At 41.7% G+C, this 27,700-nt stretch overlaps 1 protein-coding gene across 2 annotated transcripts in view; it reads left to right on the top strand.

Moving 5' to 3' along the window:
- LOC121154675 (regulator of G protein signaling 7 binding protein) overlaps window positions 1–27,700 on the top strand; it is a 104,520-nt gene that overhangs the window by 66,187 nt on the left and 10,633 nt on the right. Inside the window, exons 3-4 of one of the 2 annotated variants that reach the window (XM_040977703.1) lie at window positions 7,996–8,126; window positions 27,191–27,338. In XM_040977703.1, the coding sequence (XP_040833637.1) occupies window positions 7,996–8,126; window positions 27,191–27,338 (279 nt within the window). Of the gene's footprint in view, window positions 1–7,995; window positions 8,127–27,190; window positions 27,339–27,700 lie in introns of those variants that run through there. The other variant, XM_040977704.1, reaches the window with a different exon arrangement.

Raw genomic sequence — 27,700 nt, forward strand, 5'->3', positions numbered from 1 at the left:
AACTATATAACTTAGAAACTGTCATTAAATATTAAAGTATTGATCAATATTTTGGGCTGTTAGATTTATGTGAGATAAAGAAACAATTCTCTCTTCAGGGCCAGCATTGTGGCATTAGGAGTAAAGCCGCCTCCTTCGACAGCAGCATCCCGTATGGGTGCTGGTTTCAGTCCCAGCTGCTCCACTTCTTATCCATCTCCTGGAAGAGCAGCAGCAGATAACCCAAGTGCTTAGGTCCTTGTACCCACAAAGAAGTTCCTGGCACTTGGCTTTGGTCCAGCCCAGCCCTGGACATTACAAAAATTTGGAGAGCGAAACAGCTTTTGGAAAATTCTCTCTCCCTTTCTGTCTCTGCTTTTCAAGTGAACAGATCATCAAAGAAAACTCTTGAATTAATTGAATGTAATAAATTTGATCACTCCACTTACCTCAGGTTATTTTAAAGCTGTGTCATTGTTTCTGATACTTCTGATGAAAGTCTATAGGATTTTTTTTATTGCGTTTATTTAAGAGACAGAGAAAAGGATCTATTGGTTGCCTCCCCAAATGGCTACAAAGGCTGGGACTGGGCCTGGCCAAGGCCTAAAACCAGAAACTCCACTAGGTCTCCCAAGTCAATAGAGAAACTCAACTATTTGAGCCATCACTGTTGCCTTCCAGAGGTCTGCATTGGCAGGAAGCTGGAGTTAAGCATAGAACCCACACATTCTCATGCGAGTCATGGACAACGTAATCACCAGGTCATAGGTGACTTGAGCACCTTCCCCAGTTAACTTTGTTAACATAAATATGTGTTATTCTTAATTCATAATTAGGAACACAGCCTAAGCACACTATTTAGATAAACCAGTGACTTTATGTATAAGACCCTAACATTTCAGGGTATCGAAGCAAGAGTTAGCAGCATGCTTTAGATGCAATGAAAATTAATTAGCAAATTCTTTCCAATTTAATGCATGAAAATTGAATAATAATTGATCTTTGAGGATCATTCATATTGGGAGGAGAGGGAGACGAAAATAAACATCAGAGTCTGAAAAGTTTAACATGAGATGCAAAAGTATTCTGAAAATGACAATGTGGAGGGGCCAGTGTTGTGGCCTAGAGGGCTAAGCCTGCTGTGATGCTAAATCACCTCCTGCTCCCCGCTGGCGTGCCAAGGAATACAGCAGAAGATGGCCCACGTATTTGGGTTCCCGCTGCCTGTATGAGTCCGTGATAACACAATATCAAAAAAGACATTATGAAGACCGAGGAAATGTCACCTTTTAAATGCATGGTCTTGTCCTGGCTAATAAGCGTGTGTTGCAGGCATGAGGAAGAATTGAAAAGTCACAATGCACCCTATTAATTTCTTTGGCCTGTGAGGCCCTAAGCAATGCCCAGAAGCCCCCATGGGATGGCCACAAACCCTCCACTCCTTCCCAACTCCCTTCCGTATTGCATTAAGATAAATGAAAAATGACTCGCAATTCAATAGTAATAATTTCAGTCTTATTATAGAATCAAAAAATCAGGAAACTCACAGCCACTGATTGTTTAAAGTGTGTAAGTATAGTTTTTACTTTTGATATAAAGCAAAAATCAGTGAACTAAGGTGCTTGTCAAGGCCCCCCCCTTACTTTTCAGATCTCTCAGGTCACCAGGGATCGGCAAAGGTCGCTGCTAAAGATAATCAGATTGGAATGTGGCCCAAGAGGTCATCAGAGGCACCTGCCCTCAGAACCCTATTGCTTTACAGAAAGTACTCAAAGTAACCACCAAAAGATAGTTCTTGCACTTCAGGGTTCGTTTATTTTGCTCTTCAGAGTCAAGTTTCATTTCTGACTGAACCGAAAGGGCTCCAGGGCAGAGTCTGGTCCTGACTCCTGTTCAGCGAGGAGGAAGTCGCAGAGTCAGCCATCTGTTCCCATGTATTGGCACCACTGTGAAGTAAGAGCAATTACTGCAAGCATGTCTTCAGAGGCTCCTGTGGGAACCAGGCGTGCTTAGTGTCTCTGCGAAGAAAATCTGGGAGGCTTCCCCCTAAATCCTATGTTTCATAAAAACTCAATGGAGGAAGATTATGGGAGCAAAAATGGAGACGTTAAGAACACTCAACTGTTACATGGGTAGGGATTCGGAGAGGACCAAAGGTCTTGATTCTGTTTTCTGAGTTAGCTAGGTTTTCCTCTTCATGCCAGCTCTGTGCTTGGCATCAGGGGGTATCATTGTTTAGGAGGTGCCTGGCATCTGTTCTGTGTTCATGAACTTAGGCTTGTGATTCCCATTAAGAATATCAAATCTCCAGTAATTAACTGAGTCACACACACACAAACAGGTGTACCTGCCCTGTCCCCAACGCACCCTTCACTGGAAACACGAGGGCTGAACTGAGCTGAACCCTGGGAAAGGCGATCCCTTGGAGAAACAGTTGAAGAGCTGTCCCGGGAATCACTGTCCTGGAGTGACTGACTTCATTGCTTTCCTCCATACCTGCTTGCCCCAAAGAACAGAACAAAAAACGCCATCCCGTTTCTGTATCTCTCTTGGCTTCCCAAGTCTTTCTTTGCCTTTTGGTTCAGTAGCCAACAACAGAACTGACTTGGAAGAGACACACGTGGAGAGGAGTTCTGTGAGAGGCATTCTGGCTGGCTTCCTTCTCGGCTAGCTGACAAAGCCCACGTGTTTATTGTCATTCCTAAAACTTAAGACATGCGGACTGATCACCAACATGGTCACTCCTTTTCGCAGCCTGATGGTATGTTGTAGCAGATTACGTGCTTGGGACCTGCAAACAAATAAAGACGGCTGCAGCATAGCAGAGAGTGGGTAATGGAAGAGAGTAAGGAAGCATTAGGCCAAATAAGCCAAGTTTTCTTGTACTAAAGGGATTATCCGTAGTCATTTTGTTAGACTCTTTCGCTTTTTAAATTTTTGTGTTTTTTTTCTCATATATGATCCTGTTGTATCTGAAACCAAGTGTGGTTATGACCCCAGTATCACAGCTGAGGAAACTGGGTCTCATAGAAGTTCAAGTGTTTTCCTGCGGTGTGACAAAGCCAACATACAAATCTCACTTTGCTAATTTCAGAACTTACACTCTTTTCACTACGTCTTGCTACATAAATTGTTATGCTAGGAACACACTATCAAACATCCAACGTTTTTATTGCCTTTTAAAATACTAGTAACAGCTGCAGAGGCCACCCAAGTCCGGCAGCCTCAGCCACAGCCAGTAAATGCAGAGTGAATACATTTTGTGACCTCAGCCCCCAGTGTCCCAGTTCCTGAACCTGACCTTCTCGGCGCTAAAGTTTGCCAGTGGTTTGGTTCAATGTGTGCTATATATGGGGAGATGTAACTCCTCAGCCATGAAGAATATCAACTAGCGAGGTTTTGTCATTTATGTCTGATTATATTTCCCACTTGTGTTTTAAAAAGTATTTCACTATCAAATGGTGTCCTCTGTTGGAAAAGCTCATGATAATTGTGTCATACAGCATGTACGTTTTGTGTAAGGATTTTCTCATTCAAGATAACGCTTTTGTGCTTCATTCACGTTGTCTTGATAAAAGGAGCTCTCTTCTTTTAATTGAAGCATGATTCTATTGTAAGACTATGATAATTTCTTTTTCTCTTGACAAATACCTCGGCTGTGTCCGGTTTTTCATGAAGATATTTTGTGGTGAAAATATTCTAGGCAAATACCTAGAAATGGAATTGCTAGGTCATGGGATAAGTATATATGTTGAGTTTTATAGGCAATTTGCCAATTTTTTTTCTGAGAGAATCGTGTTATTTTAGCGCCCGCCAACAATGCATTTTTGTTGCTTCCCATCACCAACACCTGATATTATCTGTCTTTTTTTGTTGTTGATTCTGACAGGTGTTCATATTGCAGTTTGAATTACAAAGCAGGAAGAGTCACTATAGGGTCTCCTTTATCAAGAGGTGACTCAGCCAACACTTATATTCATGCCCTGTTGTGATAGCAGTCGTGGATTCTTACACTATTTGCTTAAATCATTAAACCAAGATTCTCATCCAAAAGTAGTAAATGAAGAGCACATCGTGCTTACTTTGAGTGTTTTGGGATTCAACTTGAACTCCAAATCACTGAAACTTTTTGCAATTAATTTTTAAGGTTTGTAAGGTAATACTAAAACTTCTAAAATTAATTAAAATAATTAAACTTTATGCTCAACAGAGAAAAATAATCACTACCTAACCACGGACTGCAAAAATATATATATATATTTCTTTGGCTAAATTAAATGAATATCACCTCCAGGGCAAATTCCAGCGATCTGAACTTTGACAAATAAGGGTGAATCATTGTAGACTATAAGCATAAGTAATATGTGGTAAAGTTACTCCCAGGTTAAGTTGATTTCAGCTCCTGGAGGAAGTCCAGAGTTCTAATTTTATTATAAAGGTGCAGTTTCCTTAGCTCCAATACTTTAGCTCAAAGATGTCTCAGGCACTTCAGTTGCTGTTTTCTTGGCTTTCCCACCCCCCCCCCTTCTCCATATTCTGTCTCTTGTCTATTAAAAATAATATAAATGGACTTTGTTCCTCAGGAAAGGTATTTCAGTCCCTTGCTTACAATGTCAGACATACAACCCACCTGCATACTTGTCTGTCGGTGAACTGCAAGGAGCTGGTAGCATCTACAGCTCCAAAGTGAGAGAAACAAATTGCATGAACCCTGAGGTGGCTGTCACCTGCAGGAGACACTACCGCAAGACACTGTAGCTTTTTAGTTCCTTGCTTTCTGCATATTTTAATTTCCCAAGGCACTAAAGGATAACATACTGTAAAAATGAGTTTTTAAAGCAGAAAATGAACCTGTTGCATTCATTTTTGTAAGGAGTTGTGTTTCTCGTGGCCTCTACTTAGTTTCCTCCCACAACATTGATGAAGATGCAATTGATTCCACAATTTCCAGAGTCTCAAGGTGTTCCAGAGGCATTAAGGAGATGTCACCCACAAAAATACTATAAATCGGTCATTTAATCTGTTCTCTTTTTTTTACAAGCATTTAATATATTGCATTCTTCAGTACTGTAAGATAATTAACAAAATATACCGGGGCTTAACATAGCTTAAGATATGTTCATATGGTTGTCATTTGTTTGAATTACATAAAATAGCAACTATATATGGAGTTTGCACAGTTTTGAAACCAAGCCACCAAGCACATATTTCGTAATCTTAAAATAAGAATACTCCATGGCTTGGAACGACATGGTACTGGCTAATTATCCCACTCAGAAAATGTATAATACATGTAACAGATTTGTTACGTAGTTTTAATTTGCTTGTGACCCACCAAGGCCAATATTATACATAAATAAAAATAGGCAACCTCAGTTGGAATGATGAGAAGCACAGAAAAAAACCTGCCTGCCTTAAGATATTTTCCCTCTAGCGCATCTTTGAAACAAAATGCTACCTTCAAGCTTTCAAATTAAAAAGCAAAGTTCAAGGCTCGGCACGGCACGGCAGCTAAAGTCCTCAGCTTGAACGTGCCAGGATGCCATATGGATGCCGGTTCTAATCCCAGTGGCCCTGCTTCCCTCCCAGCTCCCTGCTTGTGGTCTGGGAAAGCAGTCGAGGACAGTCTAAAGTTTTGGGACCCTGCACCCTCATGGAAACCCAGAGGAGGCTCCTGGCTCCTGACTTTGGATTGACTCAGCTCCAGCTGTTGCGCTCACTTGAGGAGTGAATCAACAGATAGAAGATCTTCCTCTCTGTCTCTCCTCTTCTCTGTATATCTGCCTTTCCAATAAAAATAAATAAACCTTTTTTTAAAAAGCAAAGTTCAATACACCATATACCTGGATTACCTTTTATTATTCATACTGCTAATTCCCATTATTATCTGTTGAGAATCTAGCAGGACCGATAGGGACTAGGACACACTTGATGTCATCTCAGGGATGCAGATGACATGAAATAATGAGAGGGAGGGTATGCGGTGCGGAGGGGAGGGGTGTATTAGCTTATGGTCACTCTGACAATAATAAGCAATAACTACGCCAAGCTACTTACAGGGAAATGTTTTTATTTGCTCAGCAAATTTGGAAACTTCACAGGTGAGACCCAGACAACTGTAAAATGGCAGAGTTCAGAGAGGAAGATGAGAACACAAGAAAAAAGCTAGGTCCCACTCAGCTCTTATGGTCACCAGTCCAAGGACAGCCATCTTGCAAGGGTGTGCCCCCAGTGACTTCAGGCCCACATCCTAAACACCACAAATGAGAGGGACTTTCTATCCTAGCAGCACTGCCAACCTGCGACCCTGGCTTCAAAGTGCTGCATAAATTGAGAAACCAAATCACTTTTTTATATATAAGGATTTATTGACTTTTATTGGAAAGAAAGATTTACAGAGAAGGAGCAACAGAAAGCAAGATTTTCCATCTGCTGGTTCAATCCCCAAATGACTGTACTGCTTTCCCATGCCATAAGCAGAGAGCTGGATGGGAAATGAAACAGCTGGTCCATGAACCACTGTCCATATGGACTCCCAGCATTTGCAAGGGGAGGATTAGCCACTTGAGCCACTGCGCAGGGCGCAGCCAAATTACATTTAAACCATGGCAGGCGCGGGTAACAACCCTGACCACCTGGGCACTGGAAGGCACCTGTGGGAGAAAGCGCTGAAGGACATCCTGGGATCTTCACTAAAGACACCTTTGCTCCCATAGTTGGCCTAAGGCTGGACCCATGAGATCCAAACGGAAAGCATTGTAGTCTTTTCAATTACAGATAAAGCCGAAATCTCGCCTGCAAATTTTTGAGGCACTTTGCTGGAAAGTCATGGGATGACTGTGCAAGCGTCTCTGATACTGAAGCGAAGAATGTTGCATCTTCCTGAGTTACATAAGCCCTATGGTTAGATAAACTCTGGCTCATCTACTAAATCAGTACAGAAAATGAAAACTAATTAGCATTGGAAAGCACTGTGTACATATATAGAATTCTTAAAACTTAACTCACCATTTTTTTTTCCTGATAATTGTCCCTGATATTTTCCACTGACCCATTTTACAATAGAATCAAGTCCAAATGCTCTATTATTTAATCAGATTCTACTGTGTGTTTAATGATTGGAGATATAAATAGAGATAACACTTTAGGACATTGGCCAGTGTTCATCTTTAGATTTCTTTCCTTTCTAGTCTCTCTGTAAACTTTTTCTCTTTCATTTGGGTTGCTGTATTTGTCACACACTATTTCAATTGCATATAAAGAGTATTATTGTATAGACAATCTTTCTGTGGATGAAAAAGCAAGAACAATCCCTCAACATTTTCTCATTTTTCACATTTAGGCATGTTTTATCAGGTATGATAGGCAGACTCAAAGACATTAGAAAGAATTTTGCAGCGCAAATTCAATGTTCATTTAACTTTAGATTGTCACACACACAATTTTATTACCTCTTTTTTTCATAAAATTTTTATGTTTTCATTAAAAAGCATTTCACCTTTCATCAATTAGTCATAGCAAACAATAAAGGAATATTCTCTAGACCAAGACAAAAAAAATCTTGATATAAATAATTTGAAAATTGTCTCTCTAATCATATTATGCTAGGATCCCAATATTAAAGGGCTATCTTACAACCGGCAATTGAATCACTCTTGGTTAGTTTCTCTAAAAATAAGTATGTTTTCATCTTTTTGCAGCCTAGGAGATTTTTATAGTTTAAATATATTTTGGAAATTTGTTTCAACGGCTACACTGAAAATGTCTGATATGTTCAATTACTTTGAGTTTTTGATTTTTAACTGCCTGCAGAAGCCTACTGCTGGAGAAAGAAAACAGTCAGAAAGACACTTATGTAAGAGCTGTCACCCTGCACAGTGGCTCGGAGGCAGGGATTCAAGGTTTGAAGAACTCTGTTGAGTTTGTTCCCCTCTTGCTGCTATGACAAAGGGGTGATACGTGAAATCTTGAGTGAACCAGTGAGCAGAATCAGAACATCCTTTTATTCTGTTTCAGCCCGGAAGACGGTGAGATCCACCCCGAGATCTGTCGACTCTACATCCAGCTCCAGTGCTGCTTGGAAATGTACACCACAGAGATGCTCAAGTCCATCTGTCTGCTGGGGTCTCTTCAGTTTCACCGGAAAGGTATGTTCCTCGGTGCCAGAACCACGGAGGAGTGCTCCCCAGGGAGCTAAAATTCAGTCCACAATCAGAACAGATTGAAGTACCCAGGAAACAGCTGATCTATGATCCAACGAGAAGTCTTTGCCTGTACCAGCTATGTGCAGAACTGGCATGGAAGCAGTTGTTAGATTTATTATTTTACCACTTGTAAAGATGGCTTTCATTACAACAGCATAAGTAACAAAACTATATATAATGATCTTACAGGGTAGTAAATGCTACCCAATAGTGCTACTATTTTCGTAAAAGAATTAAGTTACAACAAGAGTGATGATATATCATGTCCCAAAGATTTAAAAACAAGGAGAACTCAACAAGTAACAGAGAAGCATTTTAGTAATAGAAAAAAATCTTGTTTCCTGGTTTAAAGCATAAAGGGAATATATTGGCTCACATGTACCCTCCAATGATGTCTGTGCCTTCAGCTAGGTTTGATCAGATTTCAGATCCCGTATGAGTGATGCTCTGCCCAATGGGGTTTGGTTTTTCCCTCAAGCTGGCATCCCCACATTGGCAAACAAATTGCAAAAGTTCCAATCATCACATGTGCATTCCTATGCTCTATAGAGACAGCAAACTTCTCTCAACCAAACAGCCAGTCCTGGGCTTCATTCTAAGCAGGGCTTCATTCTAAGCACATATGCCTGAAAATGTATGTGATCCCTGGGGAACTGAGTGTGTTGGTGAATGGCAACAGTCGAAAGGGCCAGCACAGGTCTTCCAGTGCCAATCCTGCAGAGGGGGCAGGATTCCACTGACTGGTATGGACAGTCAAATCCCATATGTGGAGCTAGGGTTAAAGTCAACCCCATCCAAGCATCCCAAGTTAAGGATGGGAGAGGGTGGGAACTCAACAGATGCTGGAAAGGAAGCTAGAAGTTTCCGTTACTGGAAGATTCAACCTATATTTTCTTCATTAAATAACTGAACACAATTCATTGGGAACCTCCTGTACACAAATGTTTTGTACTTGGATTTAGGAGAATAGGGGAGTACAGAGAAGGTCATGTTTGAATGCAGAGATAGAAAACATTAGTGAACTCAACAATACTCATGAAAATTCTTAGGATGCTAATGCTAGAGTACAGTAAGGAAGGGGAAAAAATGAAGACGTGTCATGAATAGAAGCAACTAAAATAAAGATTTGGAAGCAAATGAGCATTGCAATCAGGGAGCTCTAAATGACATAATAAAGTAGCTGAAAAAACAAATTTTGTGTACCCATCTATGTATGTAAACACCAAGATAAAAAAAAAAAAAAAGATTGTGCCGCATTGCTCTGGAGACAGGAGAAGCTACAATGAATTTATCAATACTATTTCTTTTACATTTTTCCTTCTGAGGGATGATCTTTCAAGGGTTTCCATCTTTATCCCTTTTAGTAATTTAAGTGAGCATATTTGGAGAGATTGGCCCCTAGACATACTAATGCCTTATCGGAATACTAATACCCCCACCCTCCACACAGGTGTCACCAGTACAATGGTATTATTTGTCTTCTGTCTCTGAGACACACATTTGTGCCTACGTCCATAGAGAACACACATGTGGAGTTCTCGTTCTTTTTAAAGAGTGCAGTGAGTAGAGGGTAGTTTTGTTCTTGGGTCTGCATTGGCTACAGCTGCAGAAAGCCATCCCTTGTGGCCAATGGAATCCTCTTTATTAGCAATAGGTCCTTACCATGAAGTGGCCTTCACTCCCGCTCTGGCTGTAACTTTTCCATTTTCCCTTCTGTCCCCTTCTGCCATCCACTACTACTTTTTGTCTTTTCATAAGCGGTTTTTGGAAGCAAAGCTCTTCTCCGCTGGCTGCTTATTTGCAAGTACAAGAGGTTCCATCACCCGGACGGCTTCCTTGCTGTATCTAGTCTTGAGCACGCAAATAAAAAGCATGTCACTCCTTAACTGATTGGCTCATTTAGATTTCATTGCCTCCTGTCTTCATTGCCAGTCTCCATTCTATTTCCTCCCCTGGCTCTTTTAAAAGTAAATTACATAAACTCGCTTATTACAGTTTCAGAAACACACATATGCAGAGACAGGGAGACCGAGGTCTTCCACCTGCTGGTTCGTTTCCCATATGGTTGTGATGGCCCAGACTGGGCCAGGCCAAAGTTAGGGTGCAGGAGCTTCTTCCATGTCAGTGGTGCAGGGGCTCAAGTACTTGGAACATGCTCTGTTGCTTTCCCAGATGCTTTATTAGGGAGCTATGTTGAAAATGGGGCAGCCAGGACTTGGACTGACACTCATGTGGGCTACTGGGGCTGCAGGCAATGGCTTAACCTGCCACACCGCAATGCTGGCCCCCTATGTGTAGTTCTTAAAAGAAAATACTTGGTAGCATTGTTATTTCTGCCCCCATGTGAGATTAAGTCTCCACTTGCCTGCATGATTCGTATAAGTGTTACTTAGAAGTGTCATCTTTGGAAAATCCACTTCTATCCAAAATGCTGAACATGTATATTCTTGAAGTCTACCCAAAAATCTACTAAATCTGAAACTGGGGACATCCCAGGTAAGTTGGAATCGCTATGAGGATTGAGAACTCTTGCTTTACCCTTTGAAACAAACAAACAAAAAAATCAAATTATGTCTCATCCTCCATGGAGAGTAAAAAAATGTTCCAAGTGCTTGTCTTGCCATTGTCCTTGGCTACTATCTGCTCCCCTAATTGAGTGCTTGCAGCATCATTTTATGATTTCTTTTTTCTCCTCCGTGCTTATGGAAGACAAATGCAAAATTGGTCACTGGTCCTGGTGAGTGTGAGCTACGTACAGACTCATACTGTGCGTTTTCTCCAAGAACTCTTGACATGAGCATTGAAATAAGCAGTGTTCCTCACAATGCAGTCCTTGAACTGGCAGCCTTAGCATCGAAATCACTTGTTAGAAAAGCAAATTCTTGGTCTTCACCCCAGACCTACTAAATCAAAAGCTCTTCTAAAATGACTTCCCTTACTGTGGGGAAAAGTATTTCAAAAGCAATTCCTTGGGACATTTCTTCCCTGAATTTATTTATAAGTTTTTATTTTCCTATGATCAGCAAAACATCTTGACTTCTTTGGAAGTGTGTGCAGTGAGGAGCTTGTGTAACCAAGCATGCACATTCCCCAGCTAGCTCTCCTGTGGATGAACCCCTGTGCCCTGGCACCAGCGGAGTTAAGGCAGTAAAGAAAAGGTGACATCTGTGAGAGATTCTCAACTGATGTAGGTATGAAGAAAACAGTATTATCTGGGATTGTAATACTATCATGAGCAGTGGGTACCAAAGAAACCTCATTAAATAAGAAAAACACATGCATGAAAGAATATACATAACACATTTCCTGAAAGATTCTGGAATGCCAAAGAAATAATAAATCTTGATAAAGGGACAGTACCATCAAAAATCATTTTAACTCTCCAATTTTATCTATATTTACATACATCCTTTCTATTTCTTTATTCCTCCCATTAACTTCTTCATTGTAGCTAAGGGATTAATTATATTGTTACTATTATTATTATTTTGGACTTATTCTGGCTTGTCTGGCTTGTGTGCTCATTCCTACCTTCAGGATAGCAGAAAATGTGAGTTAGTGGTACCATGGGACACTGTTGAGTAACCTGTTGATACTCATAAACATATTCCAAGTCTATGACTGAGTTGCTAGGAGGTCCTGTTTGAAGAACAATAGAACTACCTGGCTTCCTTGACCTTGAATTGTCAGGAAAGCGTTGAGCAACAAAAAAGGTTCACAGACCATAGCGCAAGGGTAGAAAATGTTAAAGAAACTGTTGACATGTTACAGCTTGGAGTCCATACTCAGAAAAGTGGTCCTAGAAGAGTCAACAAGCCTTAGAAACCATGATACACCAGTTGTATGCTAGAGAGAGAGAGAGAGAGAGAGAGAGAGAGAGAGAAAGAGAAGTGGGGATAGGGAAAAAGACTACTGACTTGACTTTAGAAGGCGTTGAAACAAGATGTGATCAAGGGAAAATATACATAAACTCTAAATGAGCAAGGAGTGAGGACTGAAGGTAGGTGCTTGCCTATTTTAGGCAAGGTGTGGCAGAAGGAAGAATGAAACAAGAAATCTGTTGTCCCTTATATCCAGAAATGTTACACACACAAACACCTTGCACATAGTTATTTGTGAAGGTACTTTAAACTTCCACAAAAAGATGTAAATATTTTAAATCCATCTTGTTCCTGAGGCTTTTGAATATCCCATATATACATGGATTTCAAGAACTGCTTGTACCAAAGTAAACTTTTTAAAAGTACTGTCATATGTTTAGATGTCTGGCATAGCTTAGTCTCCCCTCCACCCCACCCCGCCAAATATCCACTAGAAAATAAAAGTCTGCCTACTAAGATTAAAGGTTTTTGGATAACTTATGTTACAAAGTAATGTGCAATTTACCCCGAACAGTAGTACATCAGAGTAGCCACAGGCTATAGATGAAGCTTCTCTAGATGACCTTACTAATTTCAGAAACCAAATAGTCCCCAGAATTTTAGGGGAAGGGTGATTCCCATTCAAATCTATAACACTCCAAACCTATTTCTGTTTAGCATTTCTGTTTGGTCTGTTTCTTTGAATGCTATAATAAGAACTGGTATTTTAATAACCTTTCAGTACGATGGTTTCTCTTCCTTCTTGTGTGAGCTAAAGGCTAGCCTTTCCTTTCTTCTTTAGCATTCCTTTTCCATAAAAGAAAGGAAAGAGCTTGTGATCGAGAGGCTGATTTTGACCCTAAATAAGAATCTCTGGCTAATTTTTCCTTGGTGTCAGATAATAAGACCAATTTTTTTTTTCAAAGTTATCTGCACATTTATTTTTCTGTCTGTCTACTTCCCTGGCTGTCACCATCAGTCCCAGTAGTACTGTATAGCACATTTAGTTTTACAACTGCATTAAGTAGTTCATGACATGACTCTTTGAAGATAAAGGACACCCAGGGTCACTGCAGGGAAAATAATATTGCTCATTTCTGGGGAAAATAAGTCTCACGTAATTTTAAAACTCTTGTAGTGAGCTTGAATGTTGTCATGAACATTGATGTTTTCTTCAAATGAAGTTGAAGTGTAAATCTCTTTCACTCTTAACACTTCCGTAGATCTTTGTGTTTGTCCGTTGAACCATCTTCTGAGTCCTGACTGTCCCCAAATCTGATGGCACAGTCTACTCAGAAATTCTTAATGTTCTAGCATCATGCTATTGTCAAAGAAATGAGGAAAAACATCCCTAAGATACTTCTTTTTTTCTTTTTTTCATACTCAATAGAATTAAAGCAAATTACAGTGTTGTGAGGTGAAATACACATTTAATAAAGGCTATTGGGGCTATAGCAGGTAGGGAGTGGTTATCAAAAAGTATGTTCCTACAGGAAGTCGACAGATGGCTGTAGTCTTAGTCATTTTGCAGTTTCATATTCTAACACTTTCTGTTGTAAACTGCAGAATTACTTGACAAAGTCTAATTTCTATGTTTGTAGAAAAACATAGTTACTTTCGCTTTCTGACGATTAATTAGATAGGATATCATTTTCCATTCCTGAGTCCATGCATCATGCAGACATTTAACGCTTGCTTATGCCCCCACACAAGGCGAGATGGCCAGTTTCATTCACTTTGTCAGCAGAAAGTAGAGCCAGTTTTTCTGCAGGAAGTGGATGACCCTATTGTTTTGACCATGGTTTTTTCTCTCTCATTTTTCTCTCCCCTTTTCAGTGAGTTATATGAAAGAACTTGTTCCCCTTCACACAAAACCTTACCTTATTTGTTCTCTCCCTTGCTCAGTCAGTGCTCCCTTTTGACTCTGCTTAACCTGTGACCATTCAGGACAAATTGTCCACCTGTCCTTGCAAGGCATACTCATCTCACTTCCTTCCCATAAGACAGGATTGGTTTGTCCTCTGCAATGTGTCACTGCCATCAATGCAGAGGTAACAAGAGGTAGAGGAATCATGACCCGAAAAGTAAAGGATACAAAAACGATCTAAGTAAAAAAAAAAAAAAAAATCTTCATTCGCAATCCACTGAGCGCTGAAAGCTCTAGATGCTATATTGAGAAATTAATCAACTGGTATCCAACAGAACACAGGAGGAACTCAAGACAAAGAATAGGATATGAGCTGTAAGGATTCCAGTGTGCTCTGCCCTGAGTAAATAAATATAAGGAAATGACCCACACCAATAAAAGAAACAAATAATATAAAGGCAGAAGTAGAATGCAGCTACAAGATCTTATTTTCCAAATCAATGGGACAATTAATACTAAAATAGAACAATGAGTTAGAAGAAATGAAGGAGAATAAATCTCAAAATAGACTAAGATTTAAGCTCTGATGATTGGAAACATGTATTTATTCTTTGAGAAAATATTTAATGTGTATTTGGAAGCTATAAGACACTGTCCTAGGTGCCTGGAGAGAGATTGAAGTGGAGTGAAAGAAACAAAGGATCAAACTTTCAGAAATGGATGAGACAATACAAAGTGACTGGGAGGCTCTGTTTTCTGATAAGACAACATTGAGTCTGAGTGTTGAATGACAAGAAGAAAACAGCCTCATGAACATCAGCATCTGATACAAAGGATGCAAACCCAGAGCCAGCTTGCAATGCTTGAAGATCCTAAATAAGACAAATTCCGGTCAAGTGCACTTGTTTATTTGAAAGGCAGAGTATTGTAGTAGAGGAGAAGTGACAGAGATATTTCATCCTCTGGTTAAGTCCTTGATGGCTGCCATAACCAGACCAGGGCCCAGTCAAAGCCAAGAGTCTGTAATACCATCCAGGTATCCCACATGGATGGCAGAGAAATAAACACAGAAGCCATCATCTGCATCGCTCCCAGGAATGTTAGCAGAGAGCTGGATCAGAAGCGGGGCAGCCGGGACTCGAGCCTGTGTTCCTAGGAGGGTGCTGGTGTAATAGCTGAGATGAACCGTGGGAACTTGCTCTAGCTGCGATGAAGTGTCTAGTAGAACACACAAGAGGATGACTTTAGCCAGAAGAAAATTATTAAGGAAAATAAGAAATTCCCACGAATAGAGCTGGGAGGAGAAAAAGATTTCCACTGCTTTCTTCTACTGGGAGTCTGTATGTGTAAAAATTCAAACATGTTACACAGAATTAAGGCAAAGTTCTATGTTGGGGTCTGTGGGAAGGACACTGGCCACCTGGCCTGATGTCCAGAGTCTGCTTTCCTCCAAGTAAGCCATGAAATTCTTTATGTCTACTTCATTACAAACCTTGCTTCCTAGCTCAGGCTGGCTTGCCAATTACATTAAGGAAATTTTCCACATTACCGGAGGCGTTCTGTCCTCTCCACCTGCCTACCTGATTGTAATTTCTGATTGTCTTCACCAACATTGTAGGCACTGGGTGTACCCACCACACTGGCCCCAAATTTTATCATCTAAACCTATCTGTTCCTCTCCTTCCATGTCCTGACCTTATCTGTCATCATTAGTCAAACCAGAGAAATAGGATAATAGCAGGAATAACAGCACCTACTTCCTGTGCACCTTGCACTTGCAAGGTACTTTATAAATGCTACCTCATTTAATCCTAAATTCTATTTTCCCCCATTTTACAGGTGAAGAGCCTAAGGTTTACTGAAGTATGCTACCCAAAGTTACCTGGCACATTAGTCCTCACAGTGCCCTGTGTCCTCCTGCACCAAACTGTGCCCATTAAACCACGTTGAACAAGGGCAGTAGAATACGTCAAATGGAGAACTGAAGAACAGTACCATGATTGGCTGAAATTTTGATAATGATTAGTGACCATAGTCTCAAACCATGCCTGATGACTAAAACCCATTGTGCATCTAGTTTCATAGTAAAATATGCTAAGCCAAAGTCCAGGGACTTGCTGTCACCGTTGGACAGAATGTTAACTCCATATATAATTCAATGTCCCACAAAATATTTTACACTGAGTAAAGTTTTATTTTGATTAAGAAATCTTTTTTGTTTGTTTTCAAAACTCTAGTTTTATTTATGTCTATCACATTTTTAAAAATTCATTTATTTATCATTTTTTAAAAAAATAATGATTACATGGTTGATCAGATTAGGAAGGATCAAGGTTTGGGGGAAATTGGGTGAATTCATTGCTTTTAACTTTGCTATTTCTTCTTGTTTCTGGGGTATGATGAGCAACAAAGGGAATACCACTCACGACTTTCCACACATCCCAGTACCCAGGGATGAGGAACCACCACCTCATATCAGCTCAGACTCTCAATGTGTACATTTTCCAAGGGTTCTGTCCAAGTGGTTTGGATAGTTCTGAAATGCTGCAGATTTCACTGATCCAAGGATGGTGTCACCCTCCCAATGTCCATTGGCTCCATTCACCATAATTTTTTGCTGTCATCATTTGTTTGGGGTTGTTGTCCAGTTGATTCTGTTTTTCTGCTACAGCAACAAATGTGTTGCCTTATTCTCCTTTTACAACATGGCCTTTGTCCACTGCTCCACCTTTTTCATTAAATAGGACATGTTCTTGCTGGTGAGTCCAAGTAGCTGGGCCAGGTGTCCTAAGCATCACCGAATCCCCCACCCCTGGGACTCATGAACACGACACCCACCTAGTATGTGGGCTCTGGGACCCAGGCCAGGCAACCCAAGCCCCACCAGATTCCCCACCCAGGGATTCATGAAACCAACACCCACCCTTCAGACAGGCCACAGAATCTGGGTCAGGTAACTCACACCCTACCAGTTCTCCTGTCCCCGGAGCTCGGGAACACATCCCCTACCACACTTGTGGGCCACGTGGCCTGAACCAATCTACCCAACCCCTGTCAGATCCCCTGTCCCTGGGATTCACATACCTGACCCATGCTTGGCCCAGGCTGGCATGACTGGCCTCACCTGAGCTTTTGCAGTCTTATTGTGCCACCTGACCCAGTCTAGTTTGCTTCCTGTTCCAGCTCCTGTTGGTGGGTGCTGCAGCCTTTTCCAGCCCAACCTGATTGCTGTCCCAGTCCTAATGTGAGCTGGCTGGTGTTGCAGCCTGATCTGGCTCCTCCTGCCCCCTTGCCCTGGTTCTCAGATCTGCCACTAGGTGTTATGTGCTGGCCCAAACTGGTCTGTCCCCAGACCTGACCCAAATGTATCCGGGCGAGTACTGTAACCTGGCATGGTCTGGGCTGCTCCCTGCCTTGCTTCTTGCATTCTCCTGCAGGATCTGCAACCTAATGAAGGCGTTTCCCAAGTTCCTCTATCGAGTCTCCTCCCAGTGGCAGCTCTCACGCACACCATTGGGTCATTGGCCCAGGATGACTTTGTCCACCTCCTGTCCTGATGAGAATAGTGACCTTGCTGAGCTGGCCACAACCATTCTGGTTCTTGTTGTTGGTTGTAGCCCAGCGCTACCTGGTATGTGCCCAGACACAGCTTTCACATAGTTCAGCAGGAGTCAAGACCTGGTCTGACTTTTCTACATCCAAATTGTCTCTCACAAGTTCCAGTAGGGGCTAGACTTAAGGCCAACCTGATGCTCCACAGTCCCAGTGCACACCCATGCCGGTGCAGTCTGTAGCCATGCACAGCCACACCTGCTGTCATCAATCCTACTCTCGCTCTCACCTGTAGAAAGCCCAACCCAACTGAGGTGCCCCCTTAGCTCTCCAGCAAGGCCTGATCCAATCTGAAATAAAATCAAGCACCCGTGGATTCCAAAGAGACTGTTATATTGCCAGAACACCCATTATGGAAAAGTTGGAATGATGATACAGTAAATTCAGTGTATACATTGTCCTGCTATACTTAGGCATTAGACACAGAGCAGTTAAGCCCTCATATGGGTCTCTCTTGAAGAATATTTCTTCATCTGTTCTCTTATGATTCAGAAGGACCCCGTGCTTTTGCTTTCTCCCACATGTCCTGGTGCCACCATGGATGGCTGCTTCCTTAGGACAATGATGGAGCGACAGGGAGCACAGAGGATGAAACAGGGCAATGGGGCTGAGCGATGATTTTGAATCTCATCTGAACTGGAACGTGTTTATTTCCAGTGCTTGGAGCAAGAAACAAATGGAGCTCTGTAGATGACAGTAATTTCCTCCGTGTATGTTAAGATAAAAATAACTAAAAATAACTTATAGTCCAGAAAAATCTCTAAATTCATTTTTAATATAGTCAAATAACTAATTCAATAAAATTAAAATTTCTGCTTAAATTACATGTTTTCTTAAAAACATGAAAAAGTGAAAGAGGATTACTTTTAAAAATACTTTTTTTTTTTTTTGAAGGCAGAGAAACAGAGAGAGAGATGTTTCATCACTGGTTCATTTTCCAGATGAGTTCAGAAACAGAAGCTGGAAACTTCACCCAGGTCTTCCACATAGGTGGCACATGTCAAAGTGCTTGGCCATCTTCTGCAGGGCGCTGGGTTAGATGCAGAGCAGCTGAGACTCAAACCATCATTCATATGAGATGCCCATGTCATAAACCACTGTGCCACAATGCCAGCCTCCTGAAAGTGGGTGACTAAACAATTAGTCTGCATTCTCCAAGTCCTTTTTGAAGTGCACCTATCAGTTGTGAAAATACATAAGGTTGAGAATCACAATTTGGATAGGCACCCATGCATCTGATATAAGCAATATGCACTTTTTTATTCATTTCCAGTCAATGTGAAAACACCCGAAAGCTTGCATTATGCTTGGTGTCATAGCAAATAGTGTGTCAAGAGCACAAAGAAAATTTACCTCTGCCAACAGAGCAGTGATGTGATCACTGATAGAGCCCCCTAGCTCCAAGGAGATTGGCTTCCATTGTTGGTTCTTGGAGAAGTGCACTTAAATGGGTAAGATTGACTCTCCTGGACAATAGAGACCAAATTAAGGTCCCACAAAGAGATACTATGTACGTGAATAACTCCCAAGGTTAATGACAGGTTAAAGACAGGCAGATAAACAACTGGAGTGGATGAGAAAAGAAAGGTAACAAAACACGAGCAGAAGAGGGTGGGAGAGAAGAGAGATGATAAGAAAAGAGGTCTCTAAAGTGAATGTGATGCGTGCTCGCTTCGGCAGCACATATACTAAAGTGAATGTGATGGGAACGCTTCCTCACCTGCCAGTCCCATCCTCCAGTAAGAATTCAGAGGACAGAAGACTCTTGAGACCGGGGAAGCTGTATTGCCCTCCTGAATGACCGATCATTTCTCATGAACAAAAGAATGATGGGCCTTCTTCTCATTTGCTGTGTACTTCATGGATGGTTTCTCTTAACATTTCCCCAAGCACGCCTGTTACATTACCCAAAAACAGCCTAAAAATACACGGGACTCCCCAGGGAGCTGAAGGACAAGAACTTTGTAAAGCCATACAAAAAAAAAAAAAAAAGCGGCCAAGTCTTTGGTGTCCCAGTTCTACAAAGTGACACAGCCCACTTAGCATGATTTCAAGATGGCTAGAGGCCCTTTTCCTCCCCTCCCCAATCCTGGAGCAAATATTTATTCACTGAGGCTTGAAATTGATTTTTCAGGGGGACAGGGTGTTTCATTTCATAATAAGGAGTGATTTTAAATATACTTTTGTTCTTGGACAAATCCAAAGATTAACTTGAAGACACTTTTTGGAAACATGTCGAACCCTTTCCCAAGAGCAGGACATGATATGTGCTCCACTCTGAGGACGACGGGCCAAAAAAAAGGGAAGTTAAGGATGGAGAATCCAGATTGGCCACTGTCCGTGTTTGTGGAGAGCTATTCTGCTGGTTCCTTAATGTAACACAGAAGAGTATCTATGAATGATGACCTGTTGATCTCTGTAGCCTTACATTTCACAAGCAATGATGCCACTTCACCAGACGCCAATACCCTGCCCTGCCATACTCTGGGCACCTTGAATGACTTCAAGGAACTTGCTGCACACTCTCTCCAAGCATTCTGTCTGCCTGGGACTTAGGATCCCATCTTACCCAACTGCACACTCATCATGTTCGCCTGAACCATCCTTGCACTTGCTTTTTCAAGAAAAAAGATTTATTTATTTTAATTGGAAAGTCAGATACACAAGGAAGAGGAGAGAGACATACAGGAAGATCTTCCATCTGCTGATTCACTCCCCAAGCAGCCATGACAACCAGAGCTGCGCCGATCCAAAGCCAGGAACCAGGAGCTTCTTCCAGGTCGCCCATGTGGGTGCAGGGTCCCAAGGCTTCGACTGTCCTCAGCTGCTTTCCCAGGCCACAAGCAGAGAACTAGATGGGAAGCAGAGCCGCCAGGATTAGAACCGATGCCCTATGGGATCCCTGCGCATTCAAGGAGAGGACTTCAGCCACTAGGCTACTGCGCTGTGCCCCCTTGCACTTTATTGAAGTGATTTTGAGGTGCCCCTCTGCAAGAAGCTTTTCTGGCCTTCTGAGGTTCGACTGGGCGCTGATAGTACATAAGTTCCACTGAGGGGTAACTGCCTGTTTCTTATCTGTTCCCCGCTCTAGACTTTGATCATCTGGTGCGCACTCCTAGCATTCCCACCCTGCACCCCAGGGCCTAAAGCAAAATGAAGTTTCAATTAATGAGTACTGAATGAATTGGTGAATGGCTTTCATTCTACATCTTTGTCAAAGAGAATGAGTGTAATTCGAGGAAGGGGTTATCTTCAGATGTTGGAATGAATTCATGCCTGCATTTTCCTTCCTACCGGAAATCCACTGAAACAACAGAAAAATACATCATGAAAGGAATAAATCCACGTTCGTTTTATCAATGTAGGGTAAATGCTATATGAAACCACACTACATCCCGATTGATCGAAACAGTATAAGTTCATTCTGCAGCCACGCCTCAGTCCATGCCGAAGTCAGAGTAAAGCAGGCAGTGTTGCTGTGCCTCTATTTCCCTTCCCTGCAACCATCCAGTGGGAACTGCTGGATTCTTAGAGACCAGTATGAAAGAGGCACGCATCACTCCTGCTAAGAATTCCTGGGCTATACCTGTTACATGGCCCCCAAATAGAGAGTGGGGTGCAGAAGCTAGCCTCCAATATCTTGAAAACAAGGAAGAGTGACAAGAAAAAAAAAACCTATAATTTTGAAGAGTTTAGCAAAGCTAGAAACCAATTCTGATTGAATTGGGGAAATAAAAGAACAAAGGAAAACTAGCAATTGAAAAAAAACTCAAAAAGAAATGGAAACAAAAAAGGCAGTCAGGAGAGAAAAATACTATAAAAAATTAGATCAAATCCAGAGATACTTCAAATATACAGTCAACAAAAACACATAAGAGAAAGATTTCTGGAATTGTCTGGAAATTAGTGTCTGAGACCGTGTTCAGGAAAAGCCAGGCTGCCCACCCAGAACAGCGGAGGCCAGCAGTTCTCACCCCCTGGGGGGGCACCAGTGTGCATGTCGGACTGGGCAGCAAAGCAGAGCAGAGTGTGGAGCGGCTCTGAGCCTCCCAGGCACAGCCACAGGGGGAAGAGTGAACAAAGAACCGTGGGACTTTCTCAGCCTGAATTGTTAGGTGCATCTCCCCATAGTAAGAATTTTATAGAAGATGCTTAGAATAGAAAGAACTGAGCAAAGCAGATAATACACCCTCCCCCAAAAAAGGAAGATTGTGCTTCCACACCAAATGATGAAATTTAAATTTTGAGGCTCCTATGAATTCACTGCACATCACCCATAGGGAAAAAGCTCCATCTGCAAGGTGAATGTCCGTAATGACCACCCTAGCAAAACCAGCAATGCTTAGCATCGTTAATACTGTGATAGACCAATGCATTTGCTTTCTGATGTATAAAGAAGCACACACAATTTCACTGCTCAACAATCTTGCCAAAAGTGTGTACTTTAAGTCTAGACATGTGGAAATGATCGCGCAAATCTAAATAGAAAGTCTACAGAAGAACTGGCCTGGACTCTGCAGTCCAAAATATTCTTGACACAATAAAAAATTCAAGGAAGCTCTTACAGATTAAAGGAGAGTATAAAAACATTATGAATGTATAAACATTATACACAGTGCTTAAGCGGATTCTCTAATTACAATGGTACATGAAAAAAATAAGGAGCCATCATAAGCAGCATTAGGGGTATGAATCACTGGTAAGAGAAAGCATGATTTTATCAAAAGCATATTTACTGAATGATTTTCCAGAACAAATGAAAAGTACAAAAATTAACTAAAGAAGAAAAAGAATTCTGAATAAGCCAGTAGACCTAGAAAATAGTGAAAAAGCGATGATTTATCCCTTTTGATAGTTCCAAGTCCCAGATAGAAATAATTAATGGTTTCAATTTCAGTGGATTAAAAACTATCTGGAAAAGAACAATGAAGGAGAATTTTTTCATGAAGTAGTAAAGCCATAATAACTAAAATGTCATAGAGTTGGCACCAGAAAAAACAAATGAATTTGAAATAAAGTAATGTGTCCAGAAACAGAGCCATATTTATACAGGAATTTAAGCTCTTAAGGTCACATCAGTAGAAAACTCAATAAATGGTGTGGGATCCATTGGCTTTCATTTGCACTACAACTCTAGATCTTATAAAACAATCAGTCCAGAAAGAAATTACAGATTAATTAGTGAACTGATTACGCTACACATTTGGCCTAGTAGTTGAAACACGAGTTTAAGAAGCCCACATACCATATGAGAATGCTTTGGTATGAGTTCTGGCTCCATCTTCAATTCCAGCTTCCAGCTACTGCTCACACTGGAATGCAAACAGCAAGTGATGGCCCCAGAAGTTAGATGCCTGCACTCATGTGCGAGATCTGTACCACATTCCTAATCCTAGCTGAGGCCTGACCCAGTTCTCATTGTTGCAGGCACCGGGGAATGAGCCAGCAGATGAAAACTCTCCCTCTCTCCTGCATCCATCTCTGTACCTTTTAAATAAATATTTTTTAAGATTTACTTATTTATTTCAAGAAGAGTTGCAGAGAAAGGAGAGACAGAAGGGAAAAAATCTTCCACCTGCTGATTCACTGCTCAAATGGCCTCTAGTTACTCTGACTACCCAATGACCACCAGTGGCTCTGACACCAGGCCAAAAGCAGGTGTTAGGTACTCTGCTAGGAGTGGTAGGAGACCAAGTACCTGGGCCATCTTCCACCACTTTACCAGATGCATTAACTGGATAGGAAGTGGAATAGCCACAACTCAAACTGGCGCTCATATGGGATGCTAGCATAGCCAGCTGTGGCTTAATTGGCTGTACCACCTCACTGAGCAGGTAACAGATAAATGATCGGTGTCTATCATAGACAGAGAATTCCTACAAAGCCATAAGAAAGGCAACCCTGTTATTTAAGCTGGAAATTAGTATGGAGAGGAAAAATTGAAAAAAAACACAAGTGGCTAGTTACCATATGAAAATAAACATAATGACAATAAGAGATGAAAAATGTAAAAAAAAAATGGATAAAATATTTTCTCCACTAGATTAGCTAGAATTGAATATTGATCATGTGAAGTACTAGCGAAAGTATAGGGAAATGATCTTCTGGTTTACTATTGGTAGAAGTGCAGTTTAAATAAGCAAAGCCTTTTCAGGGACCAATTTCATCTGGTCTTTGAAATATATATGTTAAATTACACAGTATGTACTTTGTCCCAGTACGCTGCCTCACAGAGTCTCCTATGCAATATTGGCCTATTATAGAAATGGGAAACAATTTGCATCTAAATTCCCTGGTGTGGAATAGTCCCCACCTATTAAAAGCATATTATAAATCAAGATGCATGAACATGGAAGGAGATGTAAGATACACTGAAGTTGCAAACCAAACTGTACCACAGCCTATGGAGCACGACTCGGTTTTTGGTAATGCTGAGGGATCTGAGTGAGAGCCCTCAGTAGATAAGGCTTGAACCTTGATCCTGAGCTTATACGATCATCAAAAACAATCCTTGGCCTACAGAATTTTCATACAAAATTGGGAGATGAGAACGGAGCTGGGGAGAGTATGCAGTGACCTAGAAAGAAAATGGGTTCCCAAGTGAGTTCATTTCTGAGAGGAGTTGCTATTCTGATGGCAACAAACATGTCATATGTTGGAAAGGAGTGCCTGGCATAAAGTCAGTGTTGTCGATGAATGGGAACAATGAACAATCCACTTACAGAGTAAGCCTGACATCATGCATGTCTTGGAACTGACCGTCTTTTTCTCTTTTCTTCCTTTCAAGACATTTTTTACCTATAGAAGCTACAACATCACAATTTTTGCAGAGAGTTTGTGAGCTAACAGAAAGCCCTAAATGGCATGTTCATCCTCCCAGGTTCATTCTGGTTCATCCATATTGGCAGTTAGATCTAGAATCACTAAAGATGAGAAAGAAGAGAATATTACCTGCACCTGTAAACTCAAGAGCTGTTGCGAGAGTGTCTTTGGAGTGATCGTTTACTTTTAAAAATAAGGGGAGGGTATCTGTGAAAACCATAGAATAAGCACAGACATTCGGTGTATCCAAGGTGTTTTCTACTGGATTCTATTTATTGCCTTTGCAAATAAAAGGTATAAGACGAAGGAAATAGAGAGAGGACTCCAAGACAGAATATCATATATACTCGAGTTGTACTTTGAATGCTTGCCAGAGTAAAATTTTCACACTCTGTAACTCTGAGTACAGGAAAGGAGATATTACGATCTCTGAGGCCATAAACCAGAGAATTTTGTGCCCAGGTGACTAATGTCAGATTCTGCCAAATCCATATCCCACTGGCCAAGGTATTTCAAGCCCATGGGAGTAGAACAGTAGCCACACACACACATTCAGGTTGTCCTATTTTGCAAAGTTTTGAACAGCAAAGTGCTGGTTTGGGGGAACCCACTTTTTCTTTCCCAGTTCTCACCCAACCTTGCTCAGACTCCTGCACGAAGGCTGTCCCTGCCCAGAGGTGAGTGGCTAAAGGACTGATGACATTTGCTGCATTCTACCAGAAGGCCAAATGCCAATGCTTTCAGGAGGTCAATGCCTTCCAACTGTGAAGCGGTAATGTATAAAATGACGCGCTGAACTCATTTCCACCCAACAGCATACCATAAAATTGGAAAAACAATTCCTCAGGCAAATTCCATCTCCCAGGATCAATATGCATAAAGTACATAGGAAAGGGTCCAGGTTTCTCATTAGCAAATGTGTGCTTGTGTTTGGGCAGACTGTGGTTTGATGAAAGGGGTGCAGTTACCACTGAACAGCTTTGCTCTTACTCCTTGTGTTGCGATCAGGTGACAAGCAACAGTGATGGAATTTTTCTAATTCCACACAGATCGGGAATCTGAGAAAATGGCTTCCTTGCACATTTTATTAATAGTCATTCTTTTCACACGTTTGTTTCCTTGTTATTTATTAATGCAAAGTCCACTGGTTGAGTCTCAGTTGTCTGCTTCTGATCCAGTTCCCTGCTAACAGTCTAAGGAAAACAGTTGAAGATGGCTCAGATTCTTGGGTTCCTGTTGCTCACATGGGAAACATGGAATAGGCGCCTGGCTCCTGGCTTTAGCCTGGCTCCACCCAGCTGTTGCAGCCTTTTGGGGAGTGAACCAGCAAGTGGAAGATCTCTCTGTCTCTCTGTCTCTCTGTCTCTCTGTCTCTCTCTCTCTCTCTCTCTCTCAGCCTTTCAAATAAATAAATCTTTAAAATAAATGAGTAAATTTTTTTCAAAAAGCATATAGACCATATATTCACCATATGTGAAAGAATATAGACCATGTTATAGAGGACCTCTCTTTTTTTCAAGATCACACAATGGCAAACAACAGCTTTACAGTTATTAGCATGTTAGAGAGTTTTGTTGTTATCCCTTTAAGATCCATGGGACAGATCCCACACCTTTGTTTCAATTCTGTTTGTACCCTGTGCTTGGTACATAGCTGATGCTCAGAAAATATTTGTCATAGAATAAACAAATGACTGGGTGAATAACCAAAGGACAGAGCCAGTTTTAAGCCCACTACTCAGACCTCCTAGCTTATTCCTGATATACTAGGATACTCCTGTGTGGATGCCTGGATTTCCAAGGCAACGTGAAAGTAATTACTGAGTATACCTTTGTCACAGGCTCTAACCTTATATTCCATCTCATTTACACCTAGGAGGGAGCCAATTTAGAGATTTGTTGTCAGAAAGGATTGATTTGTGTTTTCCATTCCAGTCATGGTAAATCCAGGTCTTGTGAGTTGGCATGTGGCCTGCTACCCGGGACACCGTCTTTCATGTGGTCCTTTATTGGTGACACGTTGTGATTGCAGATGGGGACTCTCCTCATAGAAGGAGGTACTAAAGGAGGTTAAAGCACCGAGGAAGGAGGCTCTTTGTGGTCTCTGCTATGGCTGAGAGAGCCAGCGCTGAGTATCAAAGAGAACCATTCTTCCTGCTGAGTGTCACCTGCTCCCAGCCGCTTTGTCTGCCTCAGCATCTGAGGACCAAACACAGCATCCTCTCACAGGCTGAAGCTCCCCTGCCAAGCTAACCTGACCTAATCTAAGAATGGGTTGCAAGGTGCCATCAAAGTCAGAGGTGTTGGCATATGCTTCTTTAGGAAGCCTTTATTCCTAATTGGAATATCTGGGTTCAGGTCCCAGCTCTGCTTCCAAATCTGTCTTCCTGCTAATGTGCACCCTGAGGGGCAGCTGGCAATGACTCCTGGGAGGTCTGCCACCCACCACGGAGACCTGGGCTGAGTTCCAGGCTCTTGACTGTTGCAGGCCTCAGCAGAGTAAACCAGCTGATAGAAGAAATCTTACTCTCACTCTTTCTTCCTTTCCCTCTTTCAAATAAAAATATTTTCAAGAAGGCTTTAATTTTGCCTTGATCATTAGGTTGCATTGACCTCAATCTATCTTTCCCTGTATGCTGTAAAAACTAGACACACACATACACACACACACACACACACACACACACACACACACACACAAATGATCTTGTGACTCAGAAGTTCTTAGGGTGAGTGGAGTATTTTACTCAAAGCAAACCAACCTTTGGAGAGACACCCTGGACATATATACATTGTGCATTAATGATGTCTCATTCCCTTCTCTTTCTCACTATTCTCCTCCCTCAGGAAAAGATACTGGTGGAGGAGTCAAGAGTTCGGATTGTAAAATTGAGGAGAGTGCTGAGACACCTGCCCTCGAGGACTCGTCCTTATCCCCTGTGGATAGTCAGCAGCACTCCTGGCAGGTTTCCACAGACATTGAGAACACAGAAAGGTGAGTGGGAAGTCACCCCCGCTAGACTTTCAGGTCTTCTCCACCCAGAGCCAAGCTTCTGTGTTTCAGGTTCTGAAGACATGGGGCACTCCTTGGTCGGCCACAGCAGCACAGTCTGGCAGGAACCTTGCAGAGGGTGTGTAGTCCAATCCCCTACAGCACCTACAGATGGTCTCTGTTTAGCCCTGCTAACAGACGGCATCCCCTGTGAAAAATGACAACAATGTGCTTCCTGGGAACATAGAAGGTTGGATCCACACACTGCCGTGCTGGGCTGCCTCCCCTCAAATCTCTGTCTGTTTTAAGGGAGAAGACTCCATAATCAGACAGTGGTATCTCAAGGAGGTTCTAGAGTGGCCTTT

Source organism: Ochotona curzoniae, unplaced genomic scaffold (genome assembly GCF_017591425.1).
Source record: "Ochotona curzoniae isolate NIBS_2020 unplaced genomic scaffold, NIBS_Ocur_1.0 contig_2754, whole genome shotgun sequence".
NCBI lineage: Eukaryota > Metazoa > Chordata > Mammalia > Lagomorpha > Ochotonidae > Ochotona > Ochotona curzoniae.